Source organism: Alternaria ethzedia, assembly GCF_023757985.1.
Source record: "Alternaria ethzedia strain BMP 0044 chromosome Unknown scaffold_6, whole genome shotgun sequence".
Lineage (NCBI taxonomy): Eukaryota > Fungi > Ascomycota > Dothideomycetes > Pleosporales > Pleosporaceae > Alternaria > Alternaria ethzedia.
This window is the reverse complement of record NW_026056199.1, coordinates 1,437,322-1,461,220: the sequence shown is the minus strand read 5'-3', so window position 1 is coordinate 1,461,220 and position 23,899 is coordinate 1,437,322. Positions and strand designations below refer to the sequence as shown.

The window sequence follows — 23,899 nt, the reverse complement described above, 5'->3', positions numbered from 1 at the left end:
TGGGAATAACTCAGAGGCTACGCATGAAGAGATAACGAGAACGCCTGCCCGATGAATGCTATGCTTGACTTGGAAAAACTTATCACACCTTCTTCTGCAACAAAACTTTTGGCCGGCCTGGTTGTATGCTCACGTCTGCAATCCGTTCCTTGTCTCGATCTCTTCGCGGAGGGGGTATATATGTCACTTGGCTTGACAATGGCGGGGCGCGGGGAAGGGCCAGCTGCGAGGGTACTGCAGCAAGGTCGATGACGACCAAAGAATTAAGACATTGTCTGGACCATGTGTTGGCGATCCAGCTACCAAGGTCAATTACTTCGATCCAGCGAGCAATTCAGATCCCGGTACATTGTGGCCGAAATCTAAGATCAAAGTCCTGCCATCCTGGCTTGTAGCAACAACGCGTCTGTAGTCACTTTTGGCTGAAAGAATCCAGCTCGTTGTCCAGTTCTTGTAAACAGCATATGTTTGCCCAGTCTCATAATCCGAGACTTGTATACTCTGGTCATACGAGCCAGACACGATACGACCGTTGAAGGCGTCGAGGAACAGTGATCGTACAAGACCGTCGTGCTTAACTCTGCTGTGCACCAGCTCGCCGGTTGAAGCATCAAACTTGTACACGACGTGGTCATTACCACCGGCGAGAACGTATTTTGCATCATCGGAAAATTCAACAGCGGCGAGACCACGGTCTTCGGACGGGAAGTCTTTGATTGAAACACCAGTCTCAAGGTTCCAGAGCTTAGCTACACCGTCGCCACTAGCGGAAACGAGGAAGTTGCCGCGTAGCTGAACGGCGTTGACGGGGCCTCTGTGACCCTTGAGTGTGCGGACGCAGTTGCCAGTCTTACGATCCCAGACCTTGATCATGGCGTCTTTGGAGCAAGAGATGATGTATTTGTCATCGAGGCAGACGTCTAGGACACCAGCCTCATGGCCGCGGAGTCGGTACATGGGAACGTACTCATCGCCGGTAATGTCCCATACGATGCAGGTGTAGTCCGAGGATCCTGTCACCATGATCTCGCTATCGTACTGTAAGCAGAGAATGGAAGCGTCGTGGTAGTCGGCGGGGACGGTGTATATCTCGTTGCCAACCTTGGTGCCGTTAAGGGAAGCGTGGCTGATGACTCGTTCTGGTCGCTCCTCCATGGGTGGGGGAGTGTTGGCTGTTGGGCGGTGGTTGGGTCCACCGTAGACCCTGATGCACTTGTAAGTTTTCAGGTCCCACACGCGGATAGTCCTGTCTCGGGAGCCGGTGATGGCCTTGTTCTCGTCAAACTGGCAGCAGTAGACGCTATCTGTGTGACCATTCAGGTAAATGGCAGCGGGTGTACCGGTCTTCCATCGCCCGTCGATTGTGCTCCGCGCCCTGAACATCTGCTTCCAATCCTGGGCTGGTGCTGGGTTGCCGCCTGCCATCTTGCCAGTGCCCAAGCCGCCCATCTGGATAGGCGCAGGGGAGACGTGTACTTCGGGTTCGTGTTTGCGGAGGAAGACGTTCCGCCAGACGTGCGGTGACGAGGCGTGTTCGTTCCAGCTGCGCGAGACGCGCTCGGCCCGTACGAGAGAAGCGGCATCGAGGTTTGACAGGACGGTGGTGGCGAGCTCGGCAGGAAGGCGTTGGAAGGGATCGACTGTGACACTGTTAGCGTGGCCCCAATGACTGGTGTTTGCCAACTCACTCATCTTCTTCTCCGTGACACTGTCGGCGCGGACAATGGGAGAAGCACATGTCATGTCCACACCGCTCTCGTTGTCCTTGATGTCGTCATCACGCATGGAGGTGGTGATGAGGCCATTGAGAAAGCGGTGGGTGTGTTCCTGCTCGCGGCGTAGCTGGTTCTGGCGGTCCTGGTTTGCGGCGGCTGCTGCTTGTCGGGCGGCGGCGCCTAGTACGGACTGGCTGGGGTAGGAGACGGCGGGCGTGAAAAGGGTTTTGGTGATGTCTGTCGATGGCCCCGAAGCCGTGGGGCGGCGTCGCATGCTACTCAGTCGCTTGAAGGGAGCAAAAGCCTTTGAGCTAGTGCTTTGTGGTTGCAGTTGAAAAGTGGGAATGCCAGAGTCTTGGTGTTGCAGGGGCATTCGCTGTTGATCCATGGTAGATTTCTGGCTAGTGCTCGAAGAGGGCAACGACTCGAATAAGGAATGAATGGAGCCGCGGCGACGCTGTGCAGGTGTGGCGGACGACACGGACGACATGCGCCGGCGCGTCTTTTGGCGGGTGAAACTACCAGCGACTGCACCAAACGCGCGGGAGAAGGAGCTGGCCTGTGAATGCTGCGACAGGCCGTCGGCGTGCATGGTGGCTTCGTTGACGGCGTCCAACATGTTGGTGTCCTTGACGTCGTGTTGGTAGTGGGTAGGGAATGTCTGCGAGATGGTGCGCTTCATCGTGTGCGGCGGCGGCGCGGCAGAGGTGTAGGTGTCGTCGTCCACGTCGGAAGAGGTCTTCGGTCGGTGCGACAGGATGGACTGCCTGCGATGCATGCTCCCAGGGATGCTGACTACTGAGCCCGACGAGTTGCGGTGAAGGGCAGGTGCGAAACAGAAAGCGAATCGTAACGTCGCAGGATAACACGGCGGTGACTAAGAGAGCGTGCACAGCAAAGCGGGCTGCGAGGAGTAGGGAGGGTGAGGGTTAGGCGGAAAGCAAGGATACGCAAAAGAGTCGGACACGAGGTTTATAGCATGAGTATTAGTAGTCGCAGGAGAGGGAAAACAGAGCTTGTTAACAACGCCAGACGACGTGCCACACACTAGGCCAGGAGACTCAGCCGATCTCAAGCCGGTTCGAGTGCCTCCCGAACGTGGTCTGTTCACCAAAGCAACTCCAGACCCACCCCTGCAAATTACCACTTATCTTATCATGCCAGCACTACCCACACCGTCCCACTGCTGCTGCTGCTGCTCCAAGTCGTCGTAAAGAGTACCGTTCGACCACCTGCTGCAGCATCCGGCTCCTCCGATCCACTGTCACCACGGCCTCCTGCGTCTGCTTATGCTACACCGCTCCGACGGTACGCCATCCAAGTCGCTTCACGGTACACCATCTTGAATCGCGTGGAGCCCACAACCTAGATCACGCGAAACCGGGCCAAACCATCGCTCAAACATCATGGCATCAACCGCTCCACCCGCCCCCATACCCACCGTCTACCGCCTCGTCTTCTGCTGGCTAGAGCCCGCTTCCATCCTTCTAGGTGCCATCTACGCGTTTTTCTTCCAATCCACCTACCTGGACTTGACCCATGCAGCCAGCTCGCCGGGCCTACCGGTGCCAATCTCAACATCCATAGTCATGTCACAGTTAGCGAATCTGTACCTTGGACTTGCTTTTTTGGAAGCCTCGATCCTGCGCGCCACGGCCGACGTCAAAGTCTGGAAAACCTTCATAGTCGGTTTGCTGCTCGCCGACCTAGGCCATTTGTTCTCTGTGTTGCCGGTCGGAAGCGAGATCTACTGGGCCTTTTGGCGATGGAACGCCATCGATCTGGGGAACGTCCCGTTCGTTTACTTCTTAGCCGTGACGCGCATTTGCATGCTTCTTGGCGTCGGCTTCCAGAAGGAAGGTGTGAGATCGAAGATGACATGAAGGTGCACTGGCAACAGAACGCAAAAAGACAAGTCCCATGTATATATTTGTAGTCGTGTCAATAGAATATCATGCATCGTAGCGAGTCCGCCAGCCGTCACCACGACCATCGCAATCTCTCATTTCCACATGCGTGCCCGTCACAAACGACCCAATTCCTGCCCAACACGCTCCTCGAGCATGGCTCGCCTGTTCACGATTCATCCCTAGCTAGGCAGCCCAACCGAGCAAATCGCATACCTCGTTACCCCAGACCCACAGTACAAGACCCTGCACATCATCTTGTGCATACCCTTCACCCGTCATCTCACCGACGGGCCTCACCGCCCCAAATCTCTTCACCAAAACTTTCACCACTCGGAATCATTCCGAGCCTAACAATCATCAAACCCGCAAATAGCAGCTTACCCGCAGCACCACAGTGAAACGCCATTACACTTGAAGTCCGCCCTCTCTTACCGCCGCGAATGAATCCCAAATTCCGCCTTAGGTCCTTTGTCCAACAGCGCAGCCAGGTAATCCAACAAAGACGCTGACACGTCTCAATGCTTCTCGACAAAAATCATCGCGTGGCATCCCCGGCACCACCCACATGCAGCATGCCGAGAATAGCAACAACAACCTCGCCTTCGCCACGCCTGCTCAGCCTCATGCCCTGCATACCCGCCAGTCATCAGCAATCCCAGGCAGGGCAAGGGAAGCGGGTATCCCGGAGGCGAGGCGCAAACGTCATTACTACCACGAGATTTTTCCTTCTCCATCCATTCTTTTTTTCCTTGCCATTCGCAACTTTCGCATCATACTCGGGCTTAGCACGCCACTGTACATGTAATTGCAGATCTTGATGTTGGGAGAGGCAAATTTGAAGGGAACACGTCGTTGGGAATTCCCTTTGTTTCGCCGAAACACTAATTCTTGTCACTACCATGGATACGGGCTGCAGCTGCACACAATTGTTAGGCTCGGTCTTGCCCATGACACGCGCCTTGCATCATGTCATGTCGAACCAAACGTTATCTTTACATGCGTACCATGGTTTGCGCGGCGCAAAGGGGTCTTCGCCGACCTTTTCGTTGTGCCCTCGTTCCGAGCAGCCTAGATAGCTACGTGAGTATGATGGGGTGGCCGTCATGTGTACCAGCGGATGCTTGGCGGGGTCGTGTAGGGAGGTCGCGCGGAGAAGGGTGTAATGAACCCCGCACCCACGATGTTCAGCTCTTGGGTATACCGTGGTACACGTGCTTCCAGGCGGGCCTTTGACAACGCAGCGTGTTCGAGAACAATTGTGAGCATTCATGGCGTTTGTAATATTGCGCTACGTCACAGAGTTTGGCTGTAGTGTACCCGCAGCTTGAGATTGCTGCGAGGTAATTAACATGGCATGGGGAAGGCACGATGGTGGTCTACCCTTTCCAACGTTTCGCACGGCTTTGATTCAGAAACATGTCGTCTCACTGCAAAACATCAACACACAACACTCGTTACGAAGACGAACAATGATAGAGATTCAAGACACTGCTTCCCCTGCACCGCAGAAGCCGGAAGCGACAGGAAGATACGGGGTATAATATCCACACCAGAAAACAGTAATCCAAACACGAGACCCAGTTACAAAAGTCAACCCAATGCTGTAGAGATACCGCTTTTCCCATTGCAACATGAAAAGCGCCTTGACCCCATACCAATCAATAAGCTTTGCTCATACATGTATATTAGGCCGTAATCAATCCGAACACCGTGCAAAGTGACGCAGTATAAACAGAAAGCGAGTGAAATCATGGTACATCGCAGATACATAACAGCGCCCGAAGGCAAAAAGATGGGAAAGAATAGACGCAGAAGTACGCGTCAGGAAAGGAACAGGATTCCAAAAAGGTTGTAAGAATGAGGCTCAAAGCATGGATGGATCAAGTGTTCCACCCATACTGTCCATGGTCTTCTCGAGCATGTCGAGATCCATCATAGTCCCTGGACCATAGTCGGGGAACAACATCATGTCTTCGCTGTCCATGGGAGGAAGAACAACGCCCAGATTCTGCAGGTCTTCAGAGAGTTGCATATCCATTGGGAGGACATCACCGGCCATGGTGATGTGCCATGCATCAGGCATCTCGGCGTCCTTGAGATCGATGTTGATGACGAGATTGTCGTTCTCGGAGATGTCAGACTGTCGTGTGGAAGGCGTGTCTTTGTTAGACGACTCGGGCGTGGCGGATGGTGAAGCGGGCCGGGAGCGGAGTGCCCACGTGTTGTCTTCGTCCTTGAGATCGAAGACTGTGAAAGGCCCGTTCGCATCGAGAGCGGCAAAGGTATCTTCGTAGGAATAGTCAAGAAGAGACATTGGTAGCATGGGCTGTTGCGGCGTCTGCTCTTCGTCTTGAACCACAGGCTCCGGAGCTGTTGCTTGCTGCTCCTTGGGTACAGATTTCGGGATGCTGGCCGGTGTGGGTTTGCCGCGGGCACCCGAGCCAGGTGTAGCCACCTTGGTCATCGCCTGGGGTGTCTTGAGCAGATTCGACGACGGTGAGTCCTTGACGCCTGTTTGCGTTGGCACCCGCGCCATCGCCGTAGTTGCCGGCTGTTGTCCAACTGGAGTGGCAGCATTGTTCGAAGCGCCGGGGGTCTGCTCCGGCTTAACAGCCTGTTGAGTTGCTCGTGGGGCAGCCGGCGCGGGCTTCGAGGCGCGTTTGGCAGCGTTTTGGTCGACCTTAGCTTCGCCAGTCTTCTGGTCAATATCCAGGTAATCCGCCATGGAGTCGAGAGCAAATTGCATCGGGTTCTCGACCTTGACATGTATCTGACTGTGCGCCTCTAGTTCACCCTGGGTATCAAAGCCCCTTACAGAGAATTCACAACTCGCATCGTTGCATCGGAAAGTCGGGCGTTGTGGCATTTGCTTCTCAGGGGGCGGTTGTCTTCTCAGTTCAGGCGAGTTACCTGTACCTGAACCAATTCGAGGAGACGCTCTCGCACCGGGAGTAGATGATTGGCTACCCTCAAGTTTTGCGCGCTTCTTCTCCGGCAACACCAGATTCGTGACTGGTCTCGCTCCCTCGAAGTAGTGTGCTGCTCCGTGGCCTGAGTCAGCTCCGATGGCGAACGGTGGTCGGTCGGTGGTAGGGGCAGAAGGCGGCTTCTGGCTGCGGTTTTGTTGTTCTACGATTTTCAGATTTGCGGCATTAAGTTGAGCGGGCGGGGCATTCGAACCACCCTGGAGCTGCGGCTGCGGCTGCTGACCAGCTGTTTGCTGCTTGACCTTTTCCATAATCTTGTTAACGAACTTGAGTGTTGCGCCCATGTGGTTCTTGAACTCTTCGATAGTGAGCGTGACTTGAGGGCGAAGCGTGCCATCTGACAGATCGATCTGCTGGTACAACAGCACGCGAGATGTCATGATCTGGCGGATAACTTGCTCGGGCTCAGAGGAATCGTACGAAGCGTGGAAAATGCGTAGAGCCTGATCCACCTGCTTTAGTCGGCTGAGTTGTTCTTTAAACGATCGCTGTAGTGGTATTCGCATCTGCTGCGGCAGCTGTACTGGCGGTCTGGCGGGGATACTCTTTTCTACTTCGTCCATCAGCTGCTTGAATTGCCGAGTCCTCGCTGGGTCTGCCATCCTTTGTCGGAGTTCTTCATGATTGACGACACCACCCCGTTGTTGCTGCATCTTGTTGTTGGAGGCATCTTGAGCCTTCAGTAACTGTGCCTTGTACTGAGCGTGCTGGGCCGGGGTAAGTTTCGACATTTGCTCATGAGTAAGATTGAGCCCGGGTTGAGACTTCGTCGAAGCCATCGCGGTGGCCTGTGGCGCGGCATCTGCACCTGACTCGGCAGTGTCCTCGTTGGGTCGCTTTGTGCCCTTGTTCACATTGTTGTTGTTGTTGGATAGCTGTGGTTGCATGGGCTGCGATTGTGGTGGAGGAGGTCTGGCCGCTGGTTTGGGCTGAGGGGTTGGTTGTGCTGGAGGTTGTACAGTCGGTGGACGGTTGTTTTGCTGCTGCTGAACTGCGATGTTCGCAGGCGGTTGCGCCTGACCACGTTGGGCTTGCTGCTGCTGCATCAAATGTTGCTGCGCCTGTTGCTGCCGCTGATGCTGAAGGTTCTTCATCTTTATGGACATCATCAGACCTCGTAGTTGCTCGTCTGGCATGTTGGCTTGTGGCTGGCCTGCCATTCTTGCCCGGAATTGTGCCAATTCTTGAGGGGTGACCTGGAGCACGTTTTGCATGTTCGGTTGTTGTGGGGGATTCCTCAGAAGACCTTGATTAGGATTTCCTTGCGCCGGTGGGGCAATGCCATGGCCAGGCTGTGGTGTGCCATTAGGACCCGGTCCATTTTGGTTAGAGTTCCGTACCATATCTTGGAAGTGAAGAACCTGTAGCATAAGCAGCTTCTGGCTGTCGACACCCGGAACGAGAGCGGGGTTTTGGCCAGCCCACAGCTTCAGTTGCTGCCATGTTCTAACATCCGGAGGAAGACTGTTACGGATGGAATTGTTCAAAACGTTCGGAGGAAATGGCTTGGGGTCAGTAGCATGTATGATGCCAGGATTGGCTCGTAGCAAGTTGGAGGCCGCCTGTAAGCGTTGCTGCTGAGACTGCATTGGCGCACGCTGTGCTCCCATAGGAGGCTGTGGTCCAGCCCCAGGTTGTGGCTGCGTAAGGTTCAAGCCACGATTTATGCCTTGCTGCATGTTGGGGTTCATCATGGGACCGCCCATATTAGGCGGCATCTGCTGTTGCGGTTGTTGATTGAAAGGCAAGTTTTGCTGCCCAGCATTGGGTTGGCCCGGGGGGAAGGCCCCATTTTGAATTCCGCCATTGCGACGAAGATTCATCATGTAGCTCTGTAGTATTACGCGGAACTGAGGCTCCGGAACCTTGAGCAGTTGCTGCTTGACGTTCGGGTCTAGGTCGGCCGGCATCATGTTCATGCGAACCTGATCAGTCAGCGGTTGCTGGTTGGCCTGCTGCACGGCGGCAGCTCTTTGTTGCGCTTGTCGCATAAGCTCGGACAGGTTGGGGTCAGTCTGTCCGGGTTGAGGCGTCATGATGGGAACGTGAGCTTGAGGGGGCCGTTGCTGTTGCGGTGTACCAGGAGGTCCTGCCTGTCCTGGTGGAGCCATCGGCCGGTTAAGCATAGGCATGGCAGGGCTGGCCTGAGAACCCTGGGGCATGTTCAGACCGCCCATTTGGCCTTGGAGCATCTGGTTCTGCTGGTTGCGTGCTTGCGCCGCCTGTTGCTGCCGTTGTTGCTCCAACCGCGCCTGAGCCTGAGCCTGAACTTGAGCCTGGGCCTGAGCTTGTGCTTGCGCTTGTTGCGCCTGCTGTGCCTGTTGTTGGCGGTGGAATGCCTCAGCAGCCTGGCGCTGTGCCATGGCATTTTGTGATGCATTTTGTTGTGCGTTTTGGCCCTGGAAGCCGCCCATCTGACCGCCGTTGTTCTGGTTGTTACTTGCAGGCACTACTGTGTTGCCCTGGTCCTGACTGCGCATAGCTTCCATTTGCCGATTTGCTATCTCAGTGAAGTCAAACTCTTGGTTAGGCTGACGTGGATTCATGCCCATCTGCTGGGCCTGCATCCGGTTCGGCTGAGCAGCTCCCTGCATGGCGCCGGGATTTTGCGCAGCTCCCTGCTGGTTGAGGGCGCCTCTTCTGTAGAGCATGTCGGCGTGTTGTCGGAAACGGAGGAAGAGAGGGTTGATACCCTGAGCGAGGAGCTGCTGCTTCTTATCCTCGGGCCATGCGCGAATATCAGCTTCGAATTTGAGCCGAACCTCCTCTTTACAGGTATCCATGAGCTTTTTAGCGAACTGGTTGATGATCAGTTGGTCCTGACGATTCTGTGTGGGCTGGTTGGGTTGCATGTTCGGTTGCTGGTTGTTTTGTCCCTGTTGGGGCATGTTGGCGGGGTTGGCCCCATTAACACCCATAGAAGACTGCCCTTGTGACATGGGCACAGGTGAAACTTGCATGGGCCGTTGAAGTTGGGCATTCGGAAAGGCCGGGTTGAACTGGGGGCCTCCGGGCCTGGCGCCTTGCTGACTCATCTGATTCATCATGTTCATCTGGTTCATCTGGGCGGGATTCATGCCGTTCATCGGGTTGTTCATGTTGTTGGGAACGCCGCCTTGCATGCGTTGTTGTAACTGTTGCTGGCGCGCAGTCGTCATGACGATGAGCTTTTGCTTGATGTTGGAGACGTATTGGTCCTTTGTCGAAGAAGACATGAATGTCTGCGTCTCGAACTGGAGGGCGGCGCGCATAGACTCGACCTCGGCGATTTCGGGCTTGAGCAGGCGGTACTGAGTGAAGAACTGGAGGGCCAGCTGACCGCGCTCTTCCGGCTGCGTGCCCTGCTGCCAGCCATTTGGGATCTTGCCTTGTTGCTGCTGCACGCGATAGTGCTGGATGAAGTGGTGGAGTCCCGCGGTGGCCCGGTTCTGTTGCATGCCGTTCTGTTGCATGTTGGGGTTGTTCATGGTGGTGGGGCGCGAAGAGCCACGGGCGCGCTATGTCGCAGGCTGGCGGAGGTGCGCAAGATACAGGCAGCGGTGCAGTGCCGCGGATGTGCAGTGAACAGCAGCACTCATGCAGGCCGAGAGTTTCAGGTGCGCGGCGGGCGGTGGGACGACTCCGGCGTCGAGGCGTCGTGTCTGGTGCCGAGTAGACGACTTGGTGAGACCTGGGATGGGGGCGGTGACGGTGACGGCAACGGCGAGGGCAGCGGTGACGTGGGAGAAGATGGAAGCGGCCACGGAGGAAAACGTGTCGGGTGTCGTGGAAGAGAGCTGGGCCTGCGGCTCTATGGGCAAGACGCGAGGGAAGGCAGGGCCACAGCTGCTCACCTGGAGTGAGGCTTAGGTGCTTAGGTGAGTGAAAGGCGGAGGCTCGAGAGGACGACGCCAGCTGCGGCTCGAGACTGATCGACACTTGCGGACAGGGCGCAAGGTTAGCGCAGCACCCGTGGACCCAAACGACGGCGCCTAAATGATGCAGCTGCAGGGCTCAGGACGACGTGTCCATGGGAACAGGATACAGCTATCGCAGTGAAGATGTCGTCGCAACAGGAAATACTAAGATGCAAAGGCAGACGTGTTTGGTGGGTGGGTGAGCGAGGAAGATTGCGAAAGGCGACAGAATGGGCGTGCGTCGCAGCCCAGGTGCAGCAATCGCGCCCGTCGCACCTACCTCGTCCAAACTGCAGGGATTATCCGCTAGCCTGCAATTGGTAGGCCCTCTAACGCTCCTGCCCCGGTCCGCCTGGGTCATGCCCCCAGTGCAAAGGAACAGCTGTCGAGGCATGCGCACGACGACTTGCTGTGCTGACGACGTGCTGCATGTCCGATTCATGTATATCAAGCTGCTCCCATGGCCAGCGACGGATCCAGCGGGTGCCTGTTGCGCCCCCCATCTCTGTCGACGACTAGGTCTCACAGGTTCGTCGAATGAACGGCACTAGCGCTTGGCTGGGACCCGCCAAATCTTCCGCACTTCTGGTGGCAGGACGAACCATGTGCTCTGCTCGTCTTCCCTCCTCCCCGCTCGGCCGATCTAAGCGTCGCTCTCATCTTGCAGTCGTTCGTCGTCTTGCTCTGTGTTGTGTTTGAGCACTGTGGCAGCTCTACGATGCAGCGCCTGGTGTGCGTATCGACGACTGCTCGGTTTCATCCCAAACGTCAGGAAGCCCTGTGGCTTAGATGGCGCCATGCCATCTGCCTGATGCCCTGCGAGGGTTCCGCTGCTTTTTCCACTACCATCGCTCACTAGCCGCTTTAGCTGTCATCTGCGCCAGGCGGTGATCAGGGCAATAACGCCTTCAATTCAAATCATCTCGTCCATTTTCCCTATCAAGGACACATGGCAGCCCCATGGATGCAAGATCCCAATCGCACAATTTCTCATTTCCCATGTATATGAATATCAAGATGAGTATAGAAGCCTCCATATACCATCGCCACTGAAAGCTGTCAAAGTTGACGTCCTCGTACTCGTCCTCGTACTCGTCCTCCAGGTCGCTGGTGATCGGCCACCCGTTGCCCTAAAAGATGGTGAAGGACTAGTTATCCACATCTCGCACTAAAGCGCCGGACGCTATGGCACAGGACTATGGGCCTCCACCCCGTTCCGAACCAACAACGCCGCTGTCAAAGCAGTCACCTTGCCCTCCCTCATACGCCCTCCATCCCTGACACTGCTTTTTCTTGACATCTCCGCATCTAGAGCTGCCTGTCCATCACCTACCCATTCAAGAGGCCACCTCCTCTCACACAAGTTTCGCTTGCTCCGCCACTGCCCCTTCCGTCTCTGGTTCGCGTCGATCCTTGGCGGAAAGCCCCCCTGCAGTCCCATGTCAGTCCCATGGATTGGGCATGATCGCCAGGGAACAATGAAGCCGGACGCCAGCCAATAGCATCCAGCGTTTGACACGTTTCTGCTCCCCCCACCGCTGCTTTGTCTTGCAGTCGAGCGTTCGGCCTTTCTTGCATTCAATTCTTGCGTTCGTGATGAAGAAACAATCTAGCATACAACGTGTCGCGTCGCGCCTCGTGATCCACAGCGTTCCGTCATTGGCCTGATACGTCACAACGGCCTATCAACAGTTTCGTGCACGCTTAGTGAGACGACTTGTAACCACCATCATCGATGCATCGGAATTGCATCGAACTTAAACACGGCCAGATGCCTTTCTTTACTGCTTCGGGGCATTCTACACAGTCCTTGTGACTGGCAAAATTTGGTGAAGGGCATGAACATAGTGGTATCTTCGGGCTATATGGATGCTCGCAACCACGCTCCAAGAGCGGAGCGACTCTCACGATAGGTCCGTGCGCTTACCCTCAAATCACGTCCATCGATCGCGAACAAGCGTCTATGTTTGTTTTTTTGCCATCATCCCTGCGCAACCGTTGCTATGAGAAGACAGCGCACCCACACCTTCAAGGGGAAAACCGGACAAAGGCTCTGAAGTCTACATGGCCTTGTATTTTTCAGCTCGTAGATCGATAAGCCAACCTAGCCTTCTTAGCTTTTTCTTCAATGATTGTACTGCGAAGATAAGTGTCTAGTTCCTCCCTTGAATGAAGTGCACCCAATTCGATATGAGGATGATCTTCATCGTCACGTACTCATCCCAAATCAACAGCCTTGTCGTCACTCTGACATCTGTACCTCTCCTCTATGTCTCAGAAATACATAAGCATACTCCATGGCCCCCTTTCTCTATGCCCCCGAGACTGCGCATTCACTCTAGATGATTGCTCAAGACCGCCTTACCTGCCACGATGTGGAGGCTTCACGTGGAAGGAGCGAAATGATGCCGCCGCGGATCCGACGAACAACGCCTTTCGATGGGTTGTAAACCTTAGGCATATGACGAAGTTCAAGCCCGCCCGAGAACCTTCTGCAAGTTTATCAGACTCGTGTTAGGCATGGGTAAATGCGGATCACATCGTATTCTGGAAAAGCCTAAACTTTACGGCCATTTTCTGACGTGCAGGACACCCAAGTCCAATGAAGCGGCCTGCGTAAGAATCACATGTTCGAGCAATCATGTCGACGACTGTGAGCGCGTGGAGCCGTCATTTCACAAAGAAGTAGCAGTGCTTAAGAGCGACGAGACTGGGTATTTGTATGGATAGCCGTAGTCACAAAGCACATTACACGTGAGGACGCATACGTGGGGTCGTTTGACGGAGTCTGATTTGGCTTGCTGTCGAGAGATCCCCCCACCTATGATACATCTGATCCCCAGCTATGCCCATTCTATGCTTTCGTGACCTGTCGATACAAAGGAGATGTCGATTCGCGAAGGGCAGTCGCTTATTTCTGGCCGAGAGATGACGCGCGCTCGTCTTCGAGCTTCTGGTAGAAGGCGTCACGGTGACGGACGGCAGGGACGTGGTAGCCTTGGATAGTAAGTATTGGCGTAATAGAGATTTCTGAGGATAGGAAGCGCAGTCGCATCGCCTGTGACTGATTCACGTACCGTACCACCAGCCGTAGCCGGCAGTGAGGCCAAGACCTGTAATTGCTGTTAGCCAATGTCCAAAGCTGACGCGCGCATTGCTACAGAGCTCCTTGAGCCCCGAAAATAGCAGACATGCACTGCCCGATTGTTACGCACCCATAGCGACAGAGAGGTCGAGCACGACCTGTCGTCGGAGCATCTGCAGTCCAGTCATTAGCGTCCAGCGCACTACGGCCCACGGCACTCAATGGCAGCACCTACGCCGGTGATCGGTTTGACAGCCATTGCGGAGTTGGGTTCGGGAGAGCGGAGAGTTTTGGGGCGCGGGTGCGGTTTGCGGGAGCTGGTGGATGTCGTCGGCGGCTCTGTGAAGGTGTGGTGGTTCGACGGGAGAACGCAGTGCTGCTGACGTAAGGCAGGCGTCCTAGCGTCCCGCGCCTTGGAAGCTCCCGACCCAACTGAAGAACAACGGCAGCAGGCAGGTGAAAGGAACAATACCATCGAATAAGAAACAATACGCGCCTGCACGTCCGCTCCCATCGCGAGGGCACCCTTTCGCAACCGATGCGCCCTCTCACTCCCGTCTGCGCCCTTACCCACCGATAGAGACGTCCCCGGAACCACCATCGCGTGCGCAACCTGCTCCCACGGCGTACCCTCCCACCGGATCCGCGACAACGAGCAGCATATGCCAGGCATCATACTATCCCCCAGCGCCAGCAGCGAGGGCGCAATCGCAGGCATGAAGCGGGCACATGATGCGGACCATGCGCCGACGTACGGAGAGCCGCACCCCAAGAAGCGACAAGTCGTACGGGCGCTGCACCACACGCAGCCGATCCAGCACATTGCCGACCCCATCAGCGCCGAGCACGATGTCTTTGGCGAGAGCAAAGACTTTTTCGACCAGCAGCTGCGGCGCGCAATAGCCATCCAATGTAAAGGCATCGGTTTCGAGAGCGCGCGTCCGGACGCGTTGGAGGAGTTCCGGGCGCTGGTTGATTCCTGTATGGCTTCACCTTGCGACAGAGACTGGCCGCGAGTGCCCACTGCAGTTTTCCAGACTGACCCGTGACAGACATGACCAACTTTCTAACACAAGTACGCACGTCTATGATCAGCTCGCGACGCACCGAAACGGTCGCGCACGACTGGATCTATGCCCTCACTTCCGCCGGCCTGCGCGGCTCTGCGCCTCTCGAACAACATTTCGATACAGGCGAGATCCCGCCGTCCGTCTTACAGCCCTACTTCGCACCCCCCGCGCCTCCAGAAGCTCCTCCGCCCGACACCGAGTCATTGCTAGGTCCTGGACTCTCCGGCAAGGCGGACAAAGAAACGCGTCCATACATACCAAAACACTTCCCTGGATTCCCGTCGAAACACACATACACAGCGACGCCCGTCTTCACAAAACGCGAAAATGACCCGCGCAAAATCAGGGAGAAGGCGACAGAAGAGGGCATTCTTGCCGAGCAGAGTCTGCGAAAACTCATGGCGGCGCAAAAGGCGGGCGTGCAGAAGCAGAACGTTGGCAAGCGGAAGCGCAGTAGGCGCATGAAAGAGAGCGACCAACTGTGGCAAGCCGCCATGACAGACCTGCTAGATGAAGAGAACCAGCGAGAGAAGGAAGAAGAGCGGCGGCAAGCTCAAATGGACGAAGACGACGATGACTACAACACGCATCAAGACGCTCCAATACGGCAGCCCACCGCCGATCGTAACGTCAATCTGGAAGAAGGCGTGCACGTCAACTACGACCAAAAGTACTGTAGAAAGTCCGCGACGGGCGTCTCATAGTTCGTCACAGCCGGTCAATGGCGGCGACACCTTCAGAAAAGTCGTTTTACAGCATTTTGATAGCGAGGCGTTTGGGTATCTGCATTTCGGCCGCGGGGCTTCGAGATACGTTTTAGGCATTAAGGCGGCGTTGATTGTCTATTTTTTTCGTTGCAAGTTGTACCATAGTCTACTCGCTCTCCTACACAGCGTAGCTGAAGGCTACACAAAGTTTGGTCAATGCGAACTCATTATTCACCCCATCGAGTTCATATCTAGATTGGATTTACTCCTGGAATCCTTAGCAAGATCTCATAGTTGAAAATACATGTATAGTAATCATGTCTCCGGTGTAAACCGCCACCTCATGTATGATGTTGTGTGAGGCTGTGGGTGGTGACTTGATCTCATCGCTCAACCATCGCACCTTCCTGCTTCGCCTTCCACTCCTCCCACGCCGTAGTCTCCACAGTCAAACCTCCTGAACACCTACAATCTCATTAGCCATGCGCTCAACCTGATAACACCAACTCCCAGTTCCTGGTCGCAATGCCAAGACCTCGTGCCTTCCACCTCACTCCACCAACACTCACTTTCTTAGCAGGTGAACCAGCGGCTCGCATATAATTTGCGGCGCACCGCCCTTCTTCTTCGGCGCCTCTACGTTGCATTTATACTGCACGAGTTCTTTTAGCGCGCAGTCGCTCAGGTTGACCGGTGGATTCCGTCGTTTTCCCGACGGCAGAGTGTTGATCGAAGCTTCCAAGTCGGTTACCGAGATTGTGGAGATTGGTGGCGCCATTGCGTGGGGGAAGTGATATTGAAAGAGCAGGGTCGTGCTTCGAAAGGACTGAAGAGGATCAAGGGGTGATCTGCATGGGAGATGGAAATGAACGGTGATGGGGCGAAGAGGTTGGGGGAAAAGTTGTTGATGGAAGTTGAGGTCGAGGACCTGAGCTCGGTATGTCATATCGACACACGCTCGATGCGCGAGGTGAGTAATGTTAACGAAAACACAGCTGTTCAAGTCTCTACGTGAGTTTATGGTGCAGGAAGATGGAATGTACGTTTATTATTCCCAATTCACATAATCTTTTCTCTCACTTCTTACTCTCGCGACTCACAAATTGATACTCATCTGACAGAGCCAACAACACAAACACCGCCCAACCCTCTCATTTCAACATACCAGAAATCGACCGCCTAATGCTAAACTCATCTTCGCCAATCCTCGAAATAATGTCTCCACCGCCAACCCATCACGCCTCAGGAGCCGGAAAAACCTCACTCATCTACCTCATCATCGCCCACGCCATCCTCCCTCCCAGCTGCTCTTCCGCCCCTCTCTATGGCCAAGAAGCAGCCGTCATACTATTCGACCCACTGCACCACTTCAGCATCCCTCGACTAGTAGAAGTCATGTCCAGCCTTTTCAAAACCAGCCTTGTCGCCACGGAAAAGGAAATCAATGACGTCCTCAAATCCGACATGAAATCCGTAATCAAGGCTGCACTACCACACCTCCACATCTTCCGCCCACAGTCCTGGCCTTCTTTCCTAGCGACACTCGATTCGCTACCAGAATACCTTCTCAATGATAATCCTCAACACAAGAGTATGCACCGTCGCATCCACTCCATCATCCTCGAAGACATCGATGCGTTCGTCTGGTCGATACGAAATACCAGTACTACCGTATCTAGCTCCTCGAATACCCTCGCGACGGCATCCATACAGCTTACCACCAGCGTTGCGAAACTGGGCAAGCTACTCTCCTGCGCTACAATACTGACATCGCAATCTACCACGCTGTCATCGTACCGGCCGTCGTTGCCTACATCGTGGCCACAGGGCTCCCCAGTTACAAGATTAGCAGTTCGGCGGGTAGATGTGCTCAAGTTCGCTCCGGCGATTAGTGTGGAAGATGCTGAGAAGGAGAGAGTGCAGCGATGGGAAGTGGTTAGTCGCGGCCGATTTGAGTGCTGGAGGGTTGGTGTGGGCGCGAGAGACGGCGAAGGATTTGTTTTCAGGGTAGGGAAGGGGATTGAGATGGAAAGAGAGGGTGGAAGGTGATGCGTGGTATTTCATGAAGCAGTCTGGCGTTTGCAACAGCTTGGGATGATACCCTCTAGACCATGATTCAAAAACAGCTCTGATCAGTATGTGTTTCAAATCGGTAGTATGATATACCAGACTACGAATATTCCTTTGCTCTTTACACATATCGTATACCACATCCCCATCATTTCCGTAACCCAACAACCCAGGCTCCAAGCCATCTAAGCTAAGATCATACAAGAGCCACCCAAATAGCCCCAGAAACAACATCCATTTAAGCGTCCCTCCCCCAAAGCACCTTCCTCCTCCCCCGATCTTCCCTAGCCTCCCGTCTCCTTGTACCCCACTTCCTCCTCGCAGCCTCATGTTCCTTCTCCACCCTCTCCGCCTTCGCCTCGTTCTTAGCCACCATGCCCACAAAGAATTGACTACAGCCAAACTTCTCCGCCAGCTTAACTCTAGTCCACGTATCCGGATCCGCACTCCTCAGTCTCCTAATTTCGGCAATGTCCGCCTCGTTGAGATGATACGTCTTCTCGTACGGCTTCCGGAGCGGCGCAGGCAGGGATGCTGAAGGGCGCGGAGGCAAGAAACCTTCTGTGCTGAGCGGTGTGCCTGGTGCGGCAATGGGCGAGGATTGGCGTGTGTGCGCCAGTTTGGTTGCGTATTGTTGGGCGGCAGCGTATAACTGTCTCCGCTTATCTTCCTTGGGCAGGAACTTGAGCGGGGTGTGGTAGACGTTTGGCGCCGAGGACGGCGGATTGAAGACCAGTGTGGGCGCAGAGCGGTCGGGTGTGTAGGATGGGGCTTCGGGGAGTGCGAGCAGTTTTCTGTGTCGCCGAGTTGTGGATTCGAAGCGGCATTGCGTGAGGGGCAGGAGCGACGGCGTGGTCCGTTGTTGCGAGGGACAGGCTCGGAGGAGGGATTTACATGTTGACATTGTGGAATTGGGTGTGTGGGTTGGCGTGCCTGCTGTGGTGCACGCGTTGGCACGGTGCTGGCCGTTCCTGGTGGAGCGATGCCGAACTTTTTTAGTTGTTCCGCGCCGGGGTGGTCAAAGCTGGGCGGGATCCCATCTTCCACCCCCAGACTACCGCCGGCACATAATCAGGGTACAGTGCGCAAGACAATATCTCAACGTTGTGCGAATTGTGATAATCCTAAGATATCGATGAAAATGCACGACATTAGCCTGCCGTTTCATCGAGCCGGGTCAACTGAGAAGCACACTGCTGAATGGGTATTTATTTCTTGTAGGTAGCAAACCATCCAAGTATTTACGGGAACAAGACCGACGATGTTACTCATAGTGCGGCATTCTATTCGCGCTTCATCTCTCCTGCAACGTAGTGCAAGTAGGCTCCTAGCAGCTTGGTGCCCTCGATGTAGTTCCTCTTGTCCAGCTTCTCGTTGATCGAGTGAGCAGCATCAGTCGAGCTACCCATTGGCAGCAACAGGACGTTCTTGCCAAGCTCTTCCTGGAAGGTCAGTGTAACAGGAATGCTACCACCCTCCCGAGTCATGTCTGGCTTCACACCAAAGACACGCTCGACAGCCTTGGCAGCAGCCGTGTAGTTGGGGTGGTTGGGGTCCTCGACCCACCACTTTCCGCAGTGTACCACGCTGAACTTCATTGTGTTCTTCGACTTCAGCTTAGCGAACTCGTCGTTGACGTGCTTCTCAACCAGCTTGGTAACTGGGTCGATCTCCATGTTGGGTACTGTGCGGATGGAGAACTTTCCAATAACCTTTGCTGGGATAACGGTCTTTGCTCCCTCAGAGTAGAAAGCACCCTCAATACCGTGGAGCGATAATGAGGGGTATCGCATCTTGTGCTTCAACGCTTCCTCCTTGCTGTCGTGGATCGTTACTGCACCACCTAGTGATTCCCTCAGACCGTCCATGGTGAAGGCGATGGGTGGGTAAAGCGCGGCTTCCTCGTCAGTAAGGGGAGCGACGAGATCGTCAACGCCCTTGATGAGGATCTTGCCATCAGGGTCGACGAAGGAGTTCATGATGCGAACCAAGTCGGTCATGGGCTCGTGTGTCATTCCACCGTAGACACCGGAGTGCAGATCTTGACCAGGGCCAGAAACCTCAACTTGGTAGTAGTTGCATCCGCGGACACCGTATGTCAAGCATGGCTTCTCAGTTCCTAGCCAGTAGTTGTCCGAGATACAGACAACGTCGACGTCCTTGAAGAACTTCTTGGCCTCGGCGCGGATGGTGTCGTCCAGACCTTCTGATCCATTCTCTTCCATGCCCTCGAAGCACATGACCAAGTTCACTGGTAGCTCGACGCCAGCCTTCTGGTGGGCCTCGATGGCGTTCAACCAGCCAAGAACCGGACCCTTGTCATCTGTGCTACCGCGTCCGTACATGCGGTCCTTATCATCGATGCTCAGGGTGAAGGGGTCGGTCGCCCACCCGTCAGACTTGTTCGCGGGCTGCACGTCGTAGTGACCGTAAACGAGGACGTTGAGCTTCGTTGGGTCGTTTCCGTAGCGTCCGAGAAGGCACGGGGGAAGGTCAAGGTGCTCGCGACCAGGCTGCTTTCCGAGCTCGCGGAGCTCAACTTCACCACCGAGTGCCTTGATCTGGTCGGCCAACCAGTGGCCCATCTGTGTTTGAAATCAGTCATACATTCAGATATGCATCCAGTATCTTGGCCCAAAACATAGACTCCACTGCATGCTTCTTTGGGAATGTCTATCGTACCTTGACTACATCGGGTCTCCTCTGGTCTTCTGAGCTGATACTGGGAATAGCGACCGCCTCCCTCAGCCTCTCAATAAAGTTTCCCTGCAAGGCATCTACCTGCTTGAAATACGGATCGAGGTGTGCCATCTTGTTGAACGGGTAGTACAGATACGGCCAGGCGGCGTTGGGGATTCGTTCGGGCGTGTATTGGTCGCAGCGGATAGGCGTAGCGACGAGTCTCAGTGAGGGCGAGAAGTGGAAGCTTCGTGGATGACAGAAGAGGCTTCTATGAGTGGCTGTGGCGCTTATTCGCGGTCTACAGGCTGAGATGAATCGGGCAGGTGCTCGTAGGGCAAATTGGGTGGGGAGGGGCAAGCGGGGCATGATTGAGAGGGCACAGGGCAAACGCGCGAACGCCAACCACACCGTCGGTCAAGTCAAGCCTGTCAAGCTTCCGACGAGTGGATCAGCTGGCCCAAGCTTGCCTAGGGAAGCATGCACGAAATGTTCCCTGCATATTCTCGCGCATGCCTCGGTCTTCAGTCATCGTTGGCATTCCAACTCATTCAAGGAAGAGTCTGAACGGGCCTGCAGCCTACATAACGATGAAAATCTGCAAACTAGAAGACCCAGCGTCAATGTAGGATCCAAGGTGGTCAGATTTCCATTGAGTGAAGCGAGTCCATCACCCTGTACATCTTACAATTTGAAGCAAACCCTGCAAGCAAGTATGGATAATGAGCTACAACAGATCGCTATGCAGTGACGATGCAAATGCTAGAAGGCTCGCGAACGAAAGACACGAAACATACAGGTATCAAGACGAAAGGGTAAAACTGAGATCGCAACATGTATCCTCCATCGTTAGCAGCAAGAGATCGTCCATGGTCAATAACCGACAAATTGGTACCGCAAACATTGATATCCATCATTCGTTCATCATCTTGTTCTAGGTCCGACTCTGTGTCGGACTGAGATCATCCCCAGCGGCTTGGGCATCAGCTGAAGTACCCTCCTCGAAGACGGGGACAGTGAAAGTCATGCCTCCAGCCTGGACTGATTGCGAAGACTGACTGGCAGTCTGTTCCGTGGATGTTACCTGCGATGTCGAGCTTGAGAAGTTCTGCCCAAAGGTGCTGGAAGATCCAGAGGAAAAGTCCTGCTGGGAGTAGTGCTGGGGCGCAGAGCTCTCGTCCCCATGTGCGAAGGAACGATCACTGGAACTCGGTCGCACGTCTGGTGCAGGGTCGCTGCTAGCAAAGTCCTTCTCGATAACGCTGGGGAAGGATCCGGGAATGCCCTGATCGTTCGTTCCATCAAGTCCAAACGAAGTGCCAGTCTTCTCCTCCCCGGCAATTGAATGCTCGGGAAGTGCACGCATTGGTGGGTTTGGGTGCTCGTCTTTCTTCAGGTGCTCGAACTCGATCAGGGATGACCGCCGTAACTGGTCAAGCTTCTCCTCAGGATTCTTAGTAGTTCAAAGTCAGCTCAATATTGAAAGAGGAAAAGGTGGAACGTAAACATACCCATTCGGTCTGATCAGGCACTCCTGTGGCAGAAGGTAGCTCGCCTGTCTGATTTCTCTCTTCGCCCCAGAACATTGGACGACGAACCGGCGCAGGTGTTACAGGGAGACTCGGTCGCTCGACTGCGGAGGGGAAGTCGGTGAGAACTAAGCTCTCACGGCGTTGCTTGCGATCCAATATAGGCGAGCTGATATCGTCTGTGCCTGTGGTCTGTTGTAGCGACTGGTTCTTACCCCGTATTCCACTCAGATCCGATATGGCACGAACATAGCTGTCGATGCCCGGAACATTATCCCAGGCGTTGCCGCTGTTGTTCTGGTAAGACTGCCAGGCTTGGTCAGTAGAGCTCGAGGCGGTAGTATTACCAATATTACTAACCTTTTCCGCTGCGACTGGAGCGACCTTATCGCTCTCGTCGAAGTGTGTGGTTGAGAAGGCATGTGTCGGCGACATTACCTGGGGAGTTGGCTGTGGTGACAAGTCCTCGGCAAACACACGCGTCGGCTTAGGTCTATCCGCCTCTTGCTCCCATGGGAAGATGGGCTTGGGCGCTTCCCTGGTTTCTGGAACCTGGTACCACATGTCTCGCGGCGCATCGGGATAGGCTCGTGGTGCCTTGAAGAGCGATCGGCTATCACTGAAGGCATACGTTTGCGTAGGGAAGTTGGCAGCTTCGGGTCTCGATGACGCTGGTGGCTCAAACCTGGACTTGTCAGCTGTTACCCAGTGATCTCAATGTGAAAAGAGCGTACTTGGTGGCGTCCCACTGCATCTCGGGCGCAGAGAACTTGCGTTGTTCGACCGTGGGGGTTGGTTCTATCACACCTTGGTCAATATTCTGAATCTCATCTTCAAATTCGGTCATGGGAGGCTCGGTCGTAACGGCGGAGGCTTCGAGAGGGGCAGGAGTAGAGGAAGAAAGCATGGAGTCACCAAGAGTGCTCTTTCCCTCACCAGCTCGTTGGCCCTTCGCCTTGTGCAGATGCCTTTGATGCACCGCCCACCATCGCGCTACCAGTTCTCCATAGACACCCTTCCCACCCGCATGTTGGGCCATCCAGGGCTTGTTCTTGCCGATAAAGTGGACCGCGGCGATGTCGCGCTTGTAGTGGCGGTATGCGGGCTCCCATTGGTACTCGGCATTTGGCGTACAGTTGTAGGTGAACTTCAATCGCTGCCACGGACGGTGTTCGAAGTACTGGTTCAGTAAGCCTTGGTCTGCGCCATCGAAGCTGTCGCCAGTCGCTGCCATAGTCTGAAGTGCCCAGTACTCGCCCATGTCTGGCGTGATGACCATGACACCGCTGTTGAAAGCATCTGGCCAGCCAATATCTGGAGCGGCAGCAAACGGCGCCTCGATGTCGAACAGCTCGTCCAACGCCCTCAGCGCTACCACGTCTGCGTCGAGGTACACGAGCTTGCGGAACTGAGTCTGTCTCCACAGAGCAATCTTTGTGAATGCAAAGGCCAAATCAGGTCGCCCCATCACATAGAGGTTCGCAGGATTGGCATTCCGTATGCGCTCGACGGGAATCAGGTAGTCGTAGAGCGCCTTGAGCTCTGAAATGGTATCAGCTGAAAGCGTCTCCATCGTGACGAGCACGGCAAGCTTCTTGGTGGTGCCGGCATCGCGCAGAGAGTTTGCAAGAACGACTGCGCCTGGTAGGTAGGAATCGCTCATAAGAAGCTGCAAGATTGATTAGGTCGCGTGCGTGGTACTACCTGCATGTTGCTCACCGTGATGTACGCATCTTCCAGTGGTTGTGCCATCTTGGTGGTCGGTGAAGAATAGAGAAAGGTGGAGGGCAAGTGGGCGGCGGGTGAGGCCTGGGGAGATGGGTCTAGAGTAGAGTAGAGCGCGGAGCTTCGATACGGGTTGTGGTAGTTTCCCCGCAGCCAGCGAATGTGTCGAGGCAGGCGCTGATCTGTAGTGCAAGTGGTACCGACGCGAGCAGCGGTAAACTGCAGCACGGCAATTCTAAGTACTTCACACCGGGACAGCAAGCACGCGCTTTCACGCCAGCTCGACCCTCTGCGCTGTCAGAGTCCCTTCTGCACTCTTTCGGGCAAAGCGCCTGCAGTATCTGTTGAGAGATTGTTTGCACACAACAAACCATGGGTCCACGAGCTTAAGGGAGCTTGGGCCAAACCTCGAAGCTCCCCGAGGCCATGACGCATGAACCCGCCCGCTAGTGAGCCGTTCTTCCATCATCGCACGCGCACCCGCCGCCCTGCTTTCCCTGTGCTTGCTTTTGACTATAGCTGCTAC

General features: G+C 55.0%; 7 protein-coding genes across 7 annotated transcripts; 2 read left to right on the top strand and 5 right to left on the bottom strand.

Moving 5' to 3' along the window:
* Positions 1-312: 312 nt before the first annotated feature.
* Positions 313-2,493, bottom strand: J4E87_003778 (uncharacterized protein; the record flags this gene model as incomplete). Its single annotated transcript, XM_049375403.1, has 1 exon — positions 313-2,493. The coding sequence occupies one exon, from the start codon at positions 2,491-2,493 to the stop codon at positions 313-315; it is 2,181 nt and encodes a 726-aa protein (XP_049235325.1).
* Positions 2,494-5,489: 2,996 nt separating this feature from the next.
* On the bottom strand, positions 5,490-10,079 carry J4E87_003777 (uncharacterized protein; the record flags this gene model as incomplete). Its single annotated transcript, XM_049375402.1, has 1 exon — positions 5,490-10,079. The coding sequence occupies one exon, from the start codon at positions 10,077-10,079 to the stop codon at positions 5,490-5,492; it is 4,590 nt and encodes a 1,529-aa protein (XP_049235324.1).
* A 4,176-nt stretch (positions 10,080-14,255) lies between these two features.
* J4E87_003776 (uncharacterized protein) lies at positions 14,256-15,367 on the top strand (the record flags this gene model as incomplete). The annotated part of the gene is made up of 2 exons (XM_049375401.1): positions 14,256-14,574; positions 14,646-15,367. The coding sequence occupies 2 exons, from the start codon at positions 14,256-14,258 to the stop codon at positions 15,365-15,367; spliced, it is 1,041 nt and encodes a 346-aa protein (XP_049235323.1).
* Positions 15,368-16,585: 1,218 nt separating this feature from the next.
* Positions 16,586-17,419, top strand: J4E87_003775 (uncharacterized protein; the record flags this gene model as incomplete). Its single annotated transcript, XM_049375400.1, has 1 exon — positions 16,586-17,419. One exon carries the CDS (start codon positions 16,586-16,588, stop codon positions 17,417-17,419), a length of 834 nt encoding a protein of 277 aa, XP_049235322.1.
* Positions 17,420-17,678: 259 nt separating this feature from the next.
* Positions 17,679-18,344, bottom strand: J4E87_003774 (uncharacterized protein; the record flags this gene model as incomplete). Its single annotated transcript, XM_049375399.1, has 1 exon — positions 17,679-18,344. One exon carries the CDS (start codon positions 18,342-18,344, stop codon positions 17,679-17,681), a length of 666 nt encoding a protein of 221 aa, XP_049235321.1.
* A 379-nt stretch (positions 18,345-18,723) lies between these two features.
* Positions 18,724-20,251, bottom strand: DUG1 (Cys-Gly metallodipeptidase; the record flags this gene model as incomplete). Its single annotated transcript, XM_049375398.1, has 2 exons — positions 18,724-20,025; positions 20,123-20,251. The coding sequence occupies 2 exons, from the start codon at positions 20,249-20,251 to the stop codon at positions 18,724-18,726; spliced, it is 1,431 nt and encodes a 476-aa protein (XP_049235320.1).
* Positions 20,252-21,053: 802 nt separating this feature from the next.
* J4E87_003772 (uncharacterized protein) lies at positions 21,054-23,400 on the bottom strand (the record flags this gene model as incomplete). Its single annotated transcript, XM_049375397.1, has 4 exons — positions 21,054-21,572; positions 21,631-22,333; positions 22,383-23,317; positions 23,368-23,400. 4 exons carry the CDS (start codon positions 23,398-23,400, stop codon positions 21,054-21,056), a joined length of 2,190 nt encoding a protein of 729 aa, XP_049235319.1.
* Between the last annotated feature and the right edge of the window lie 499 nt (positions 23,401-23,899).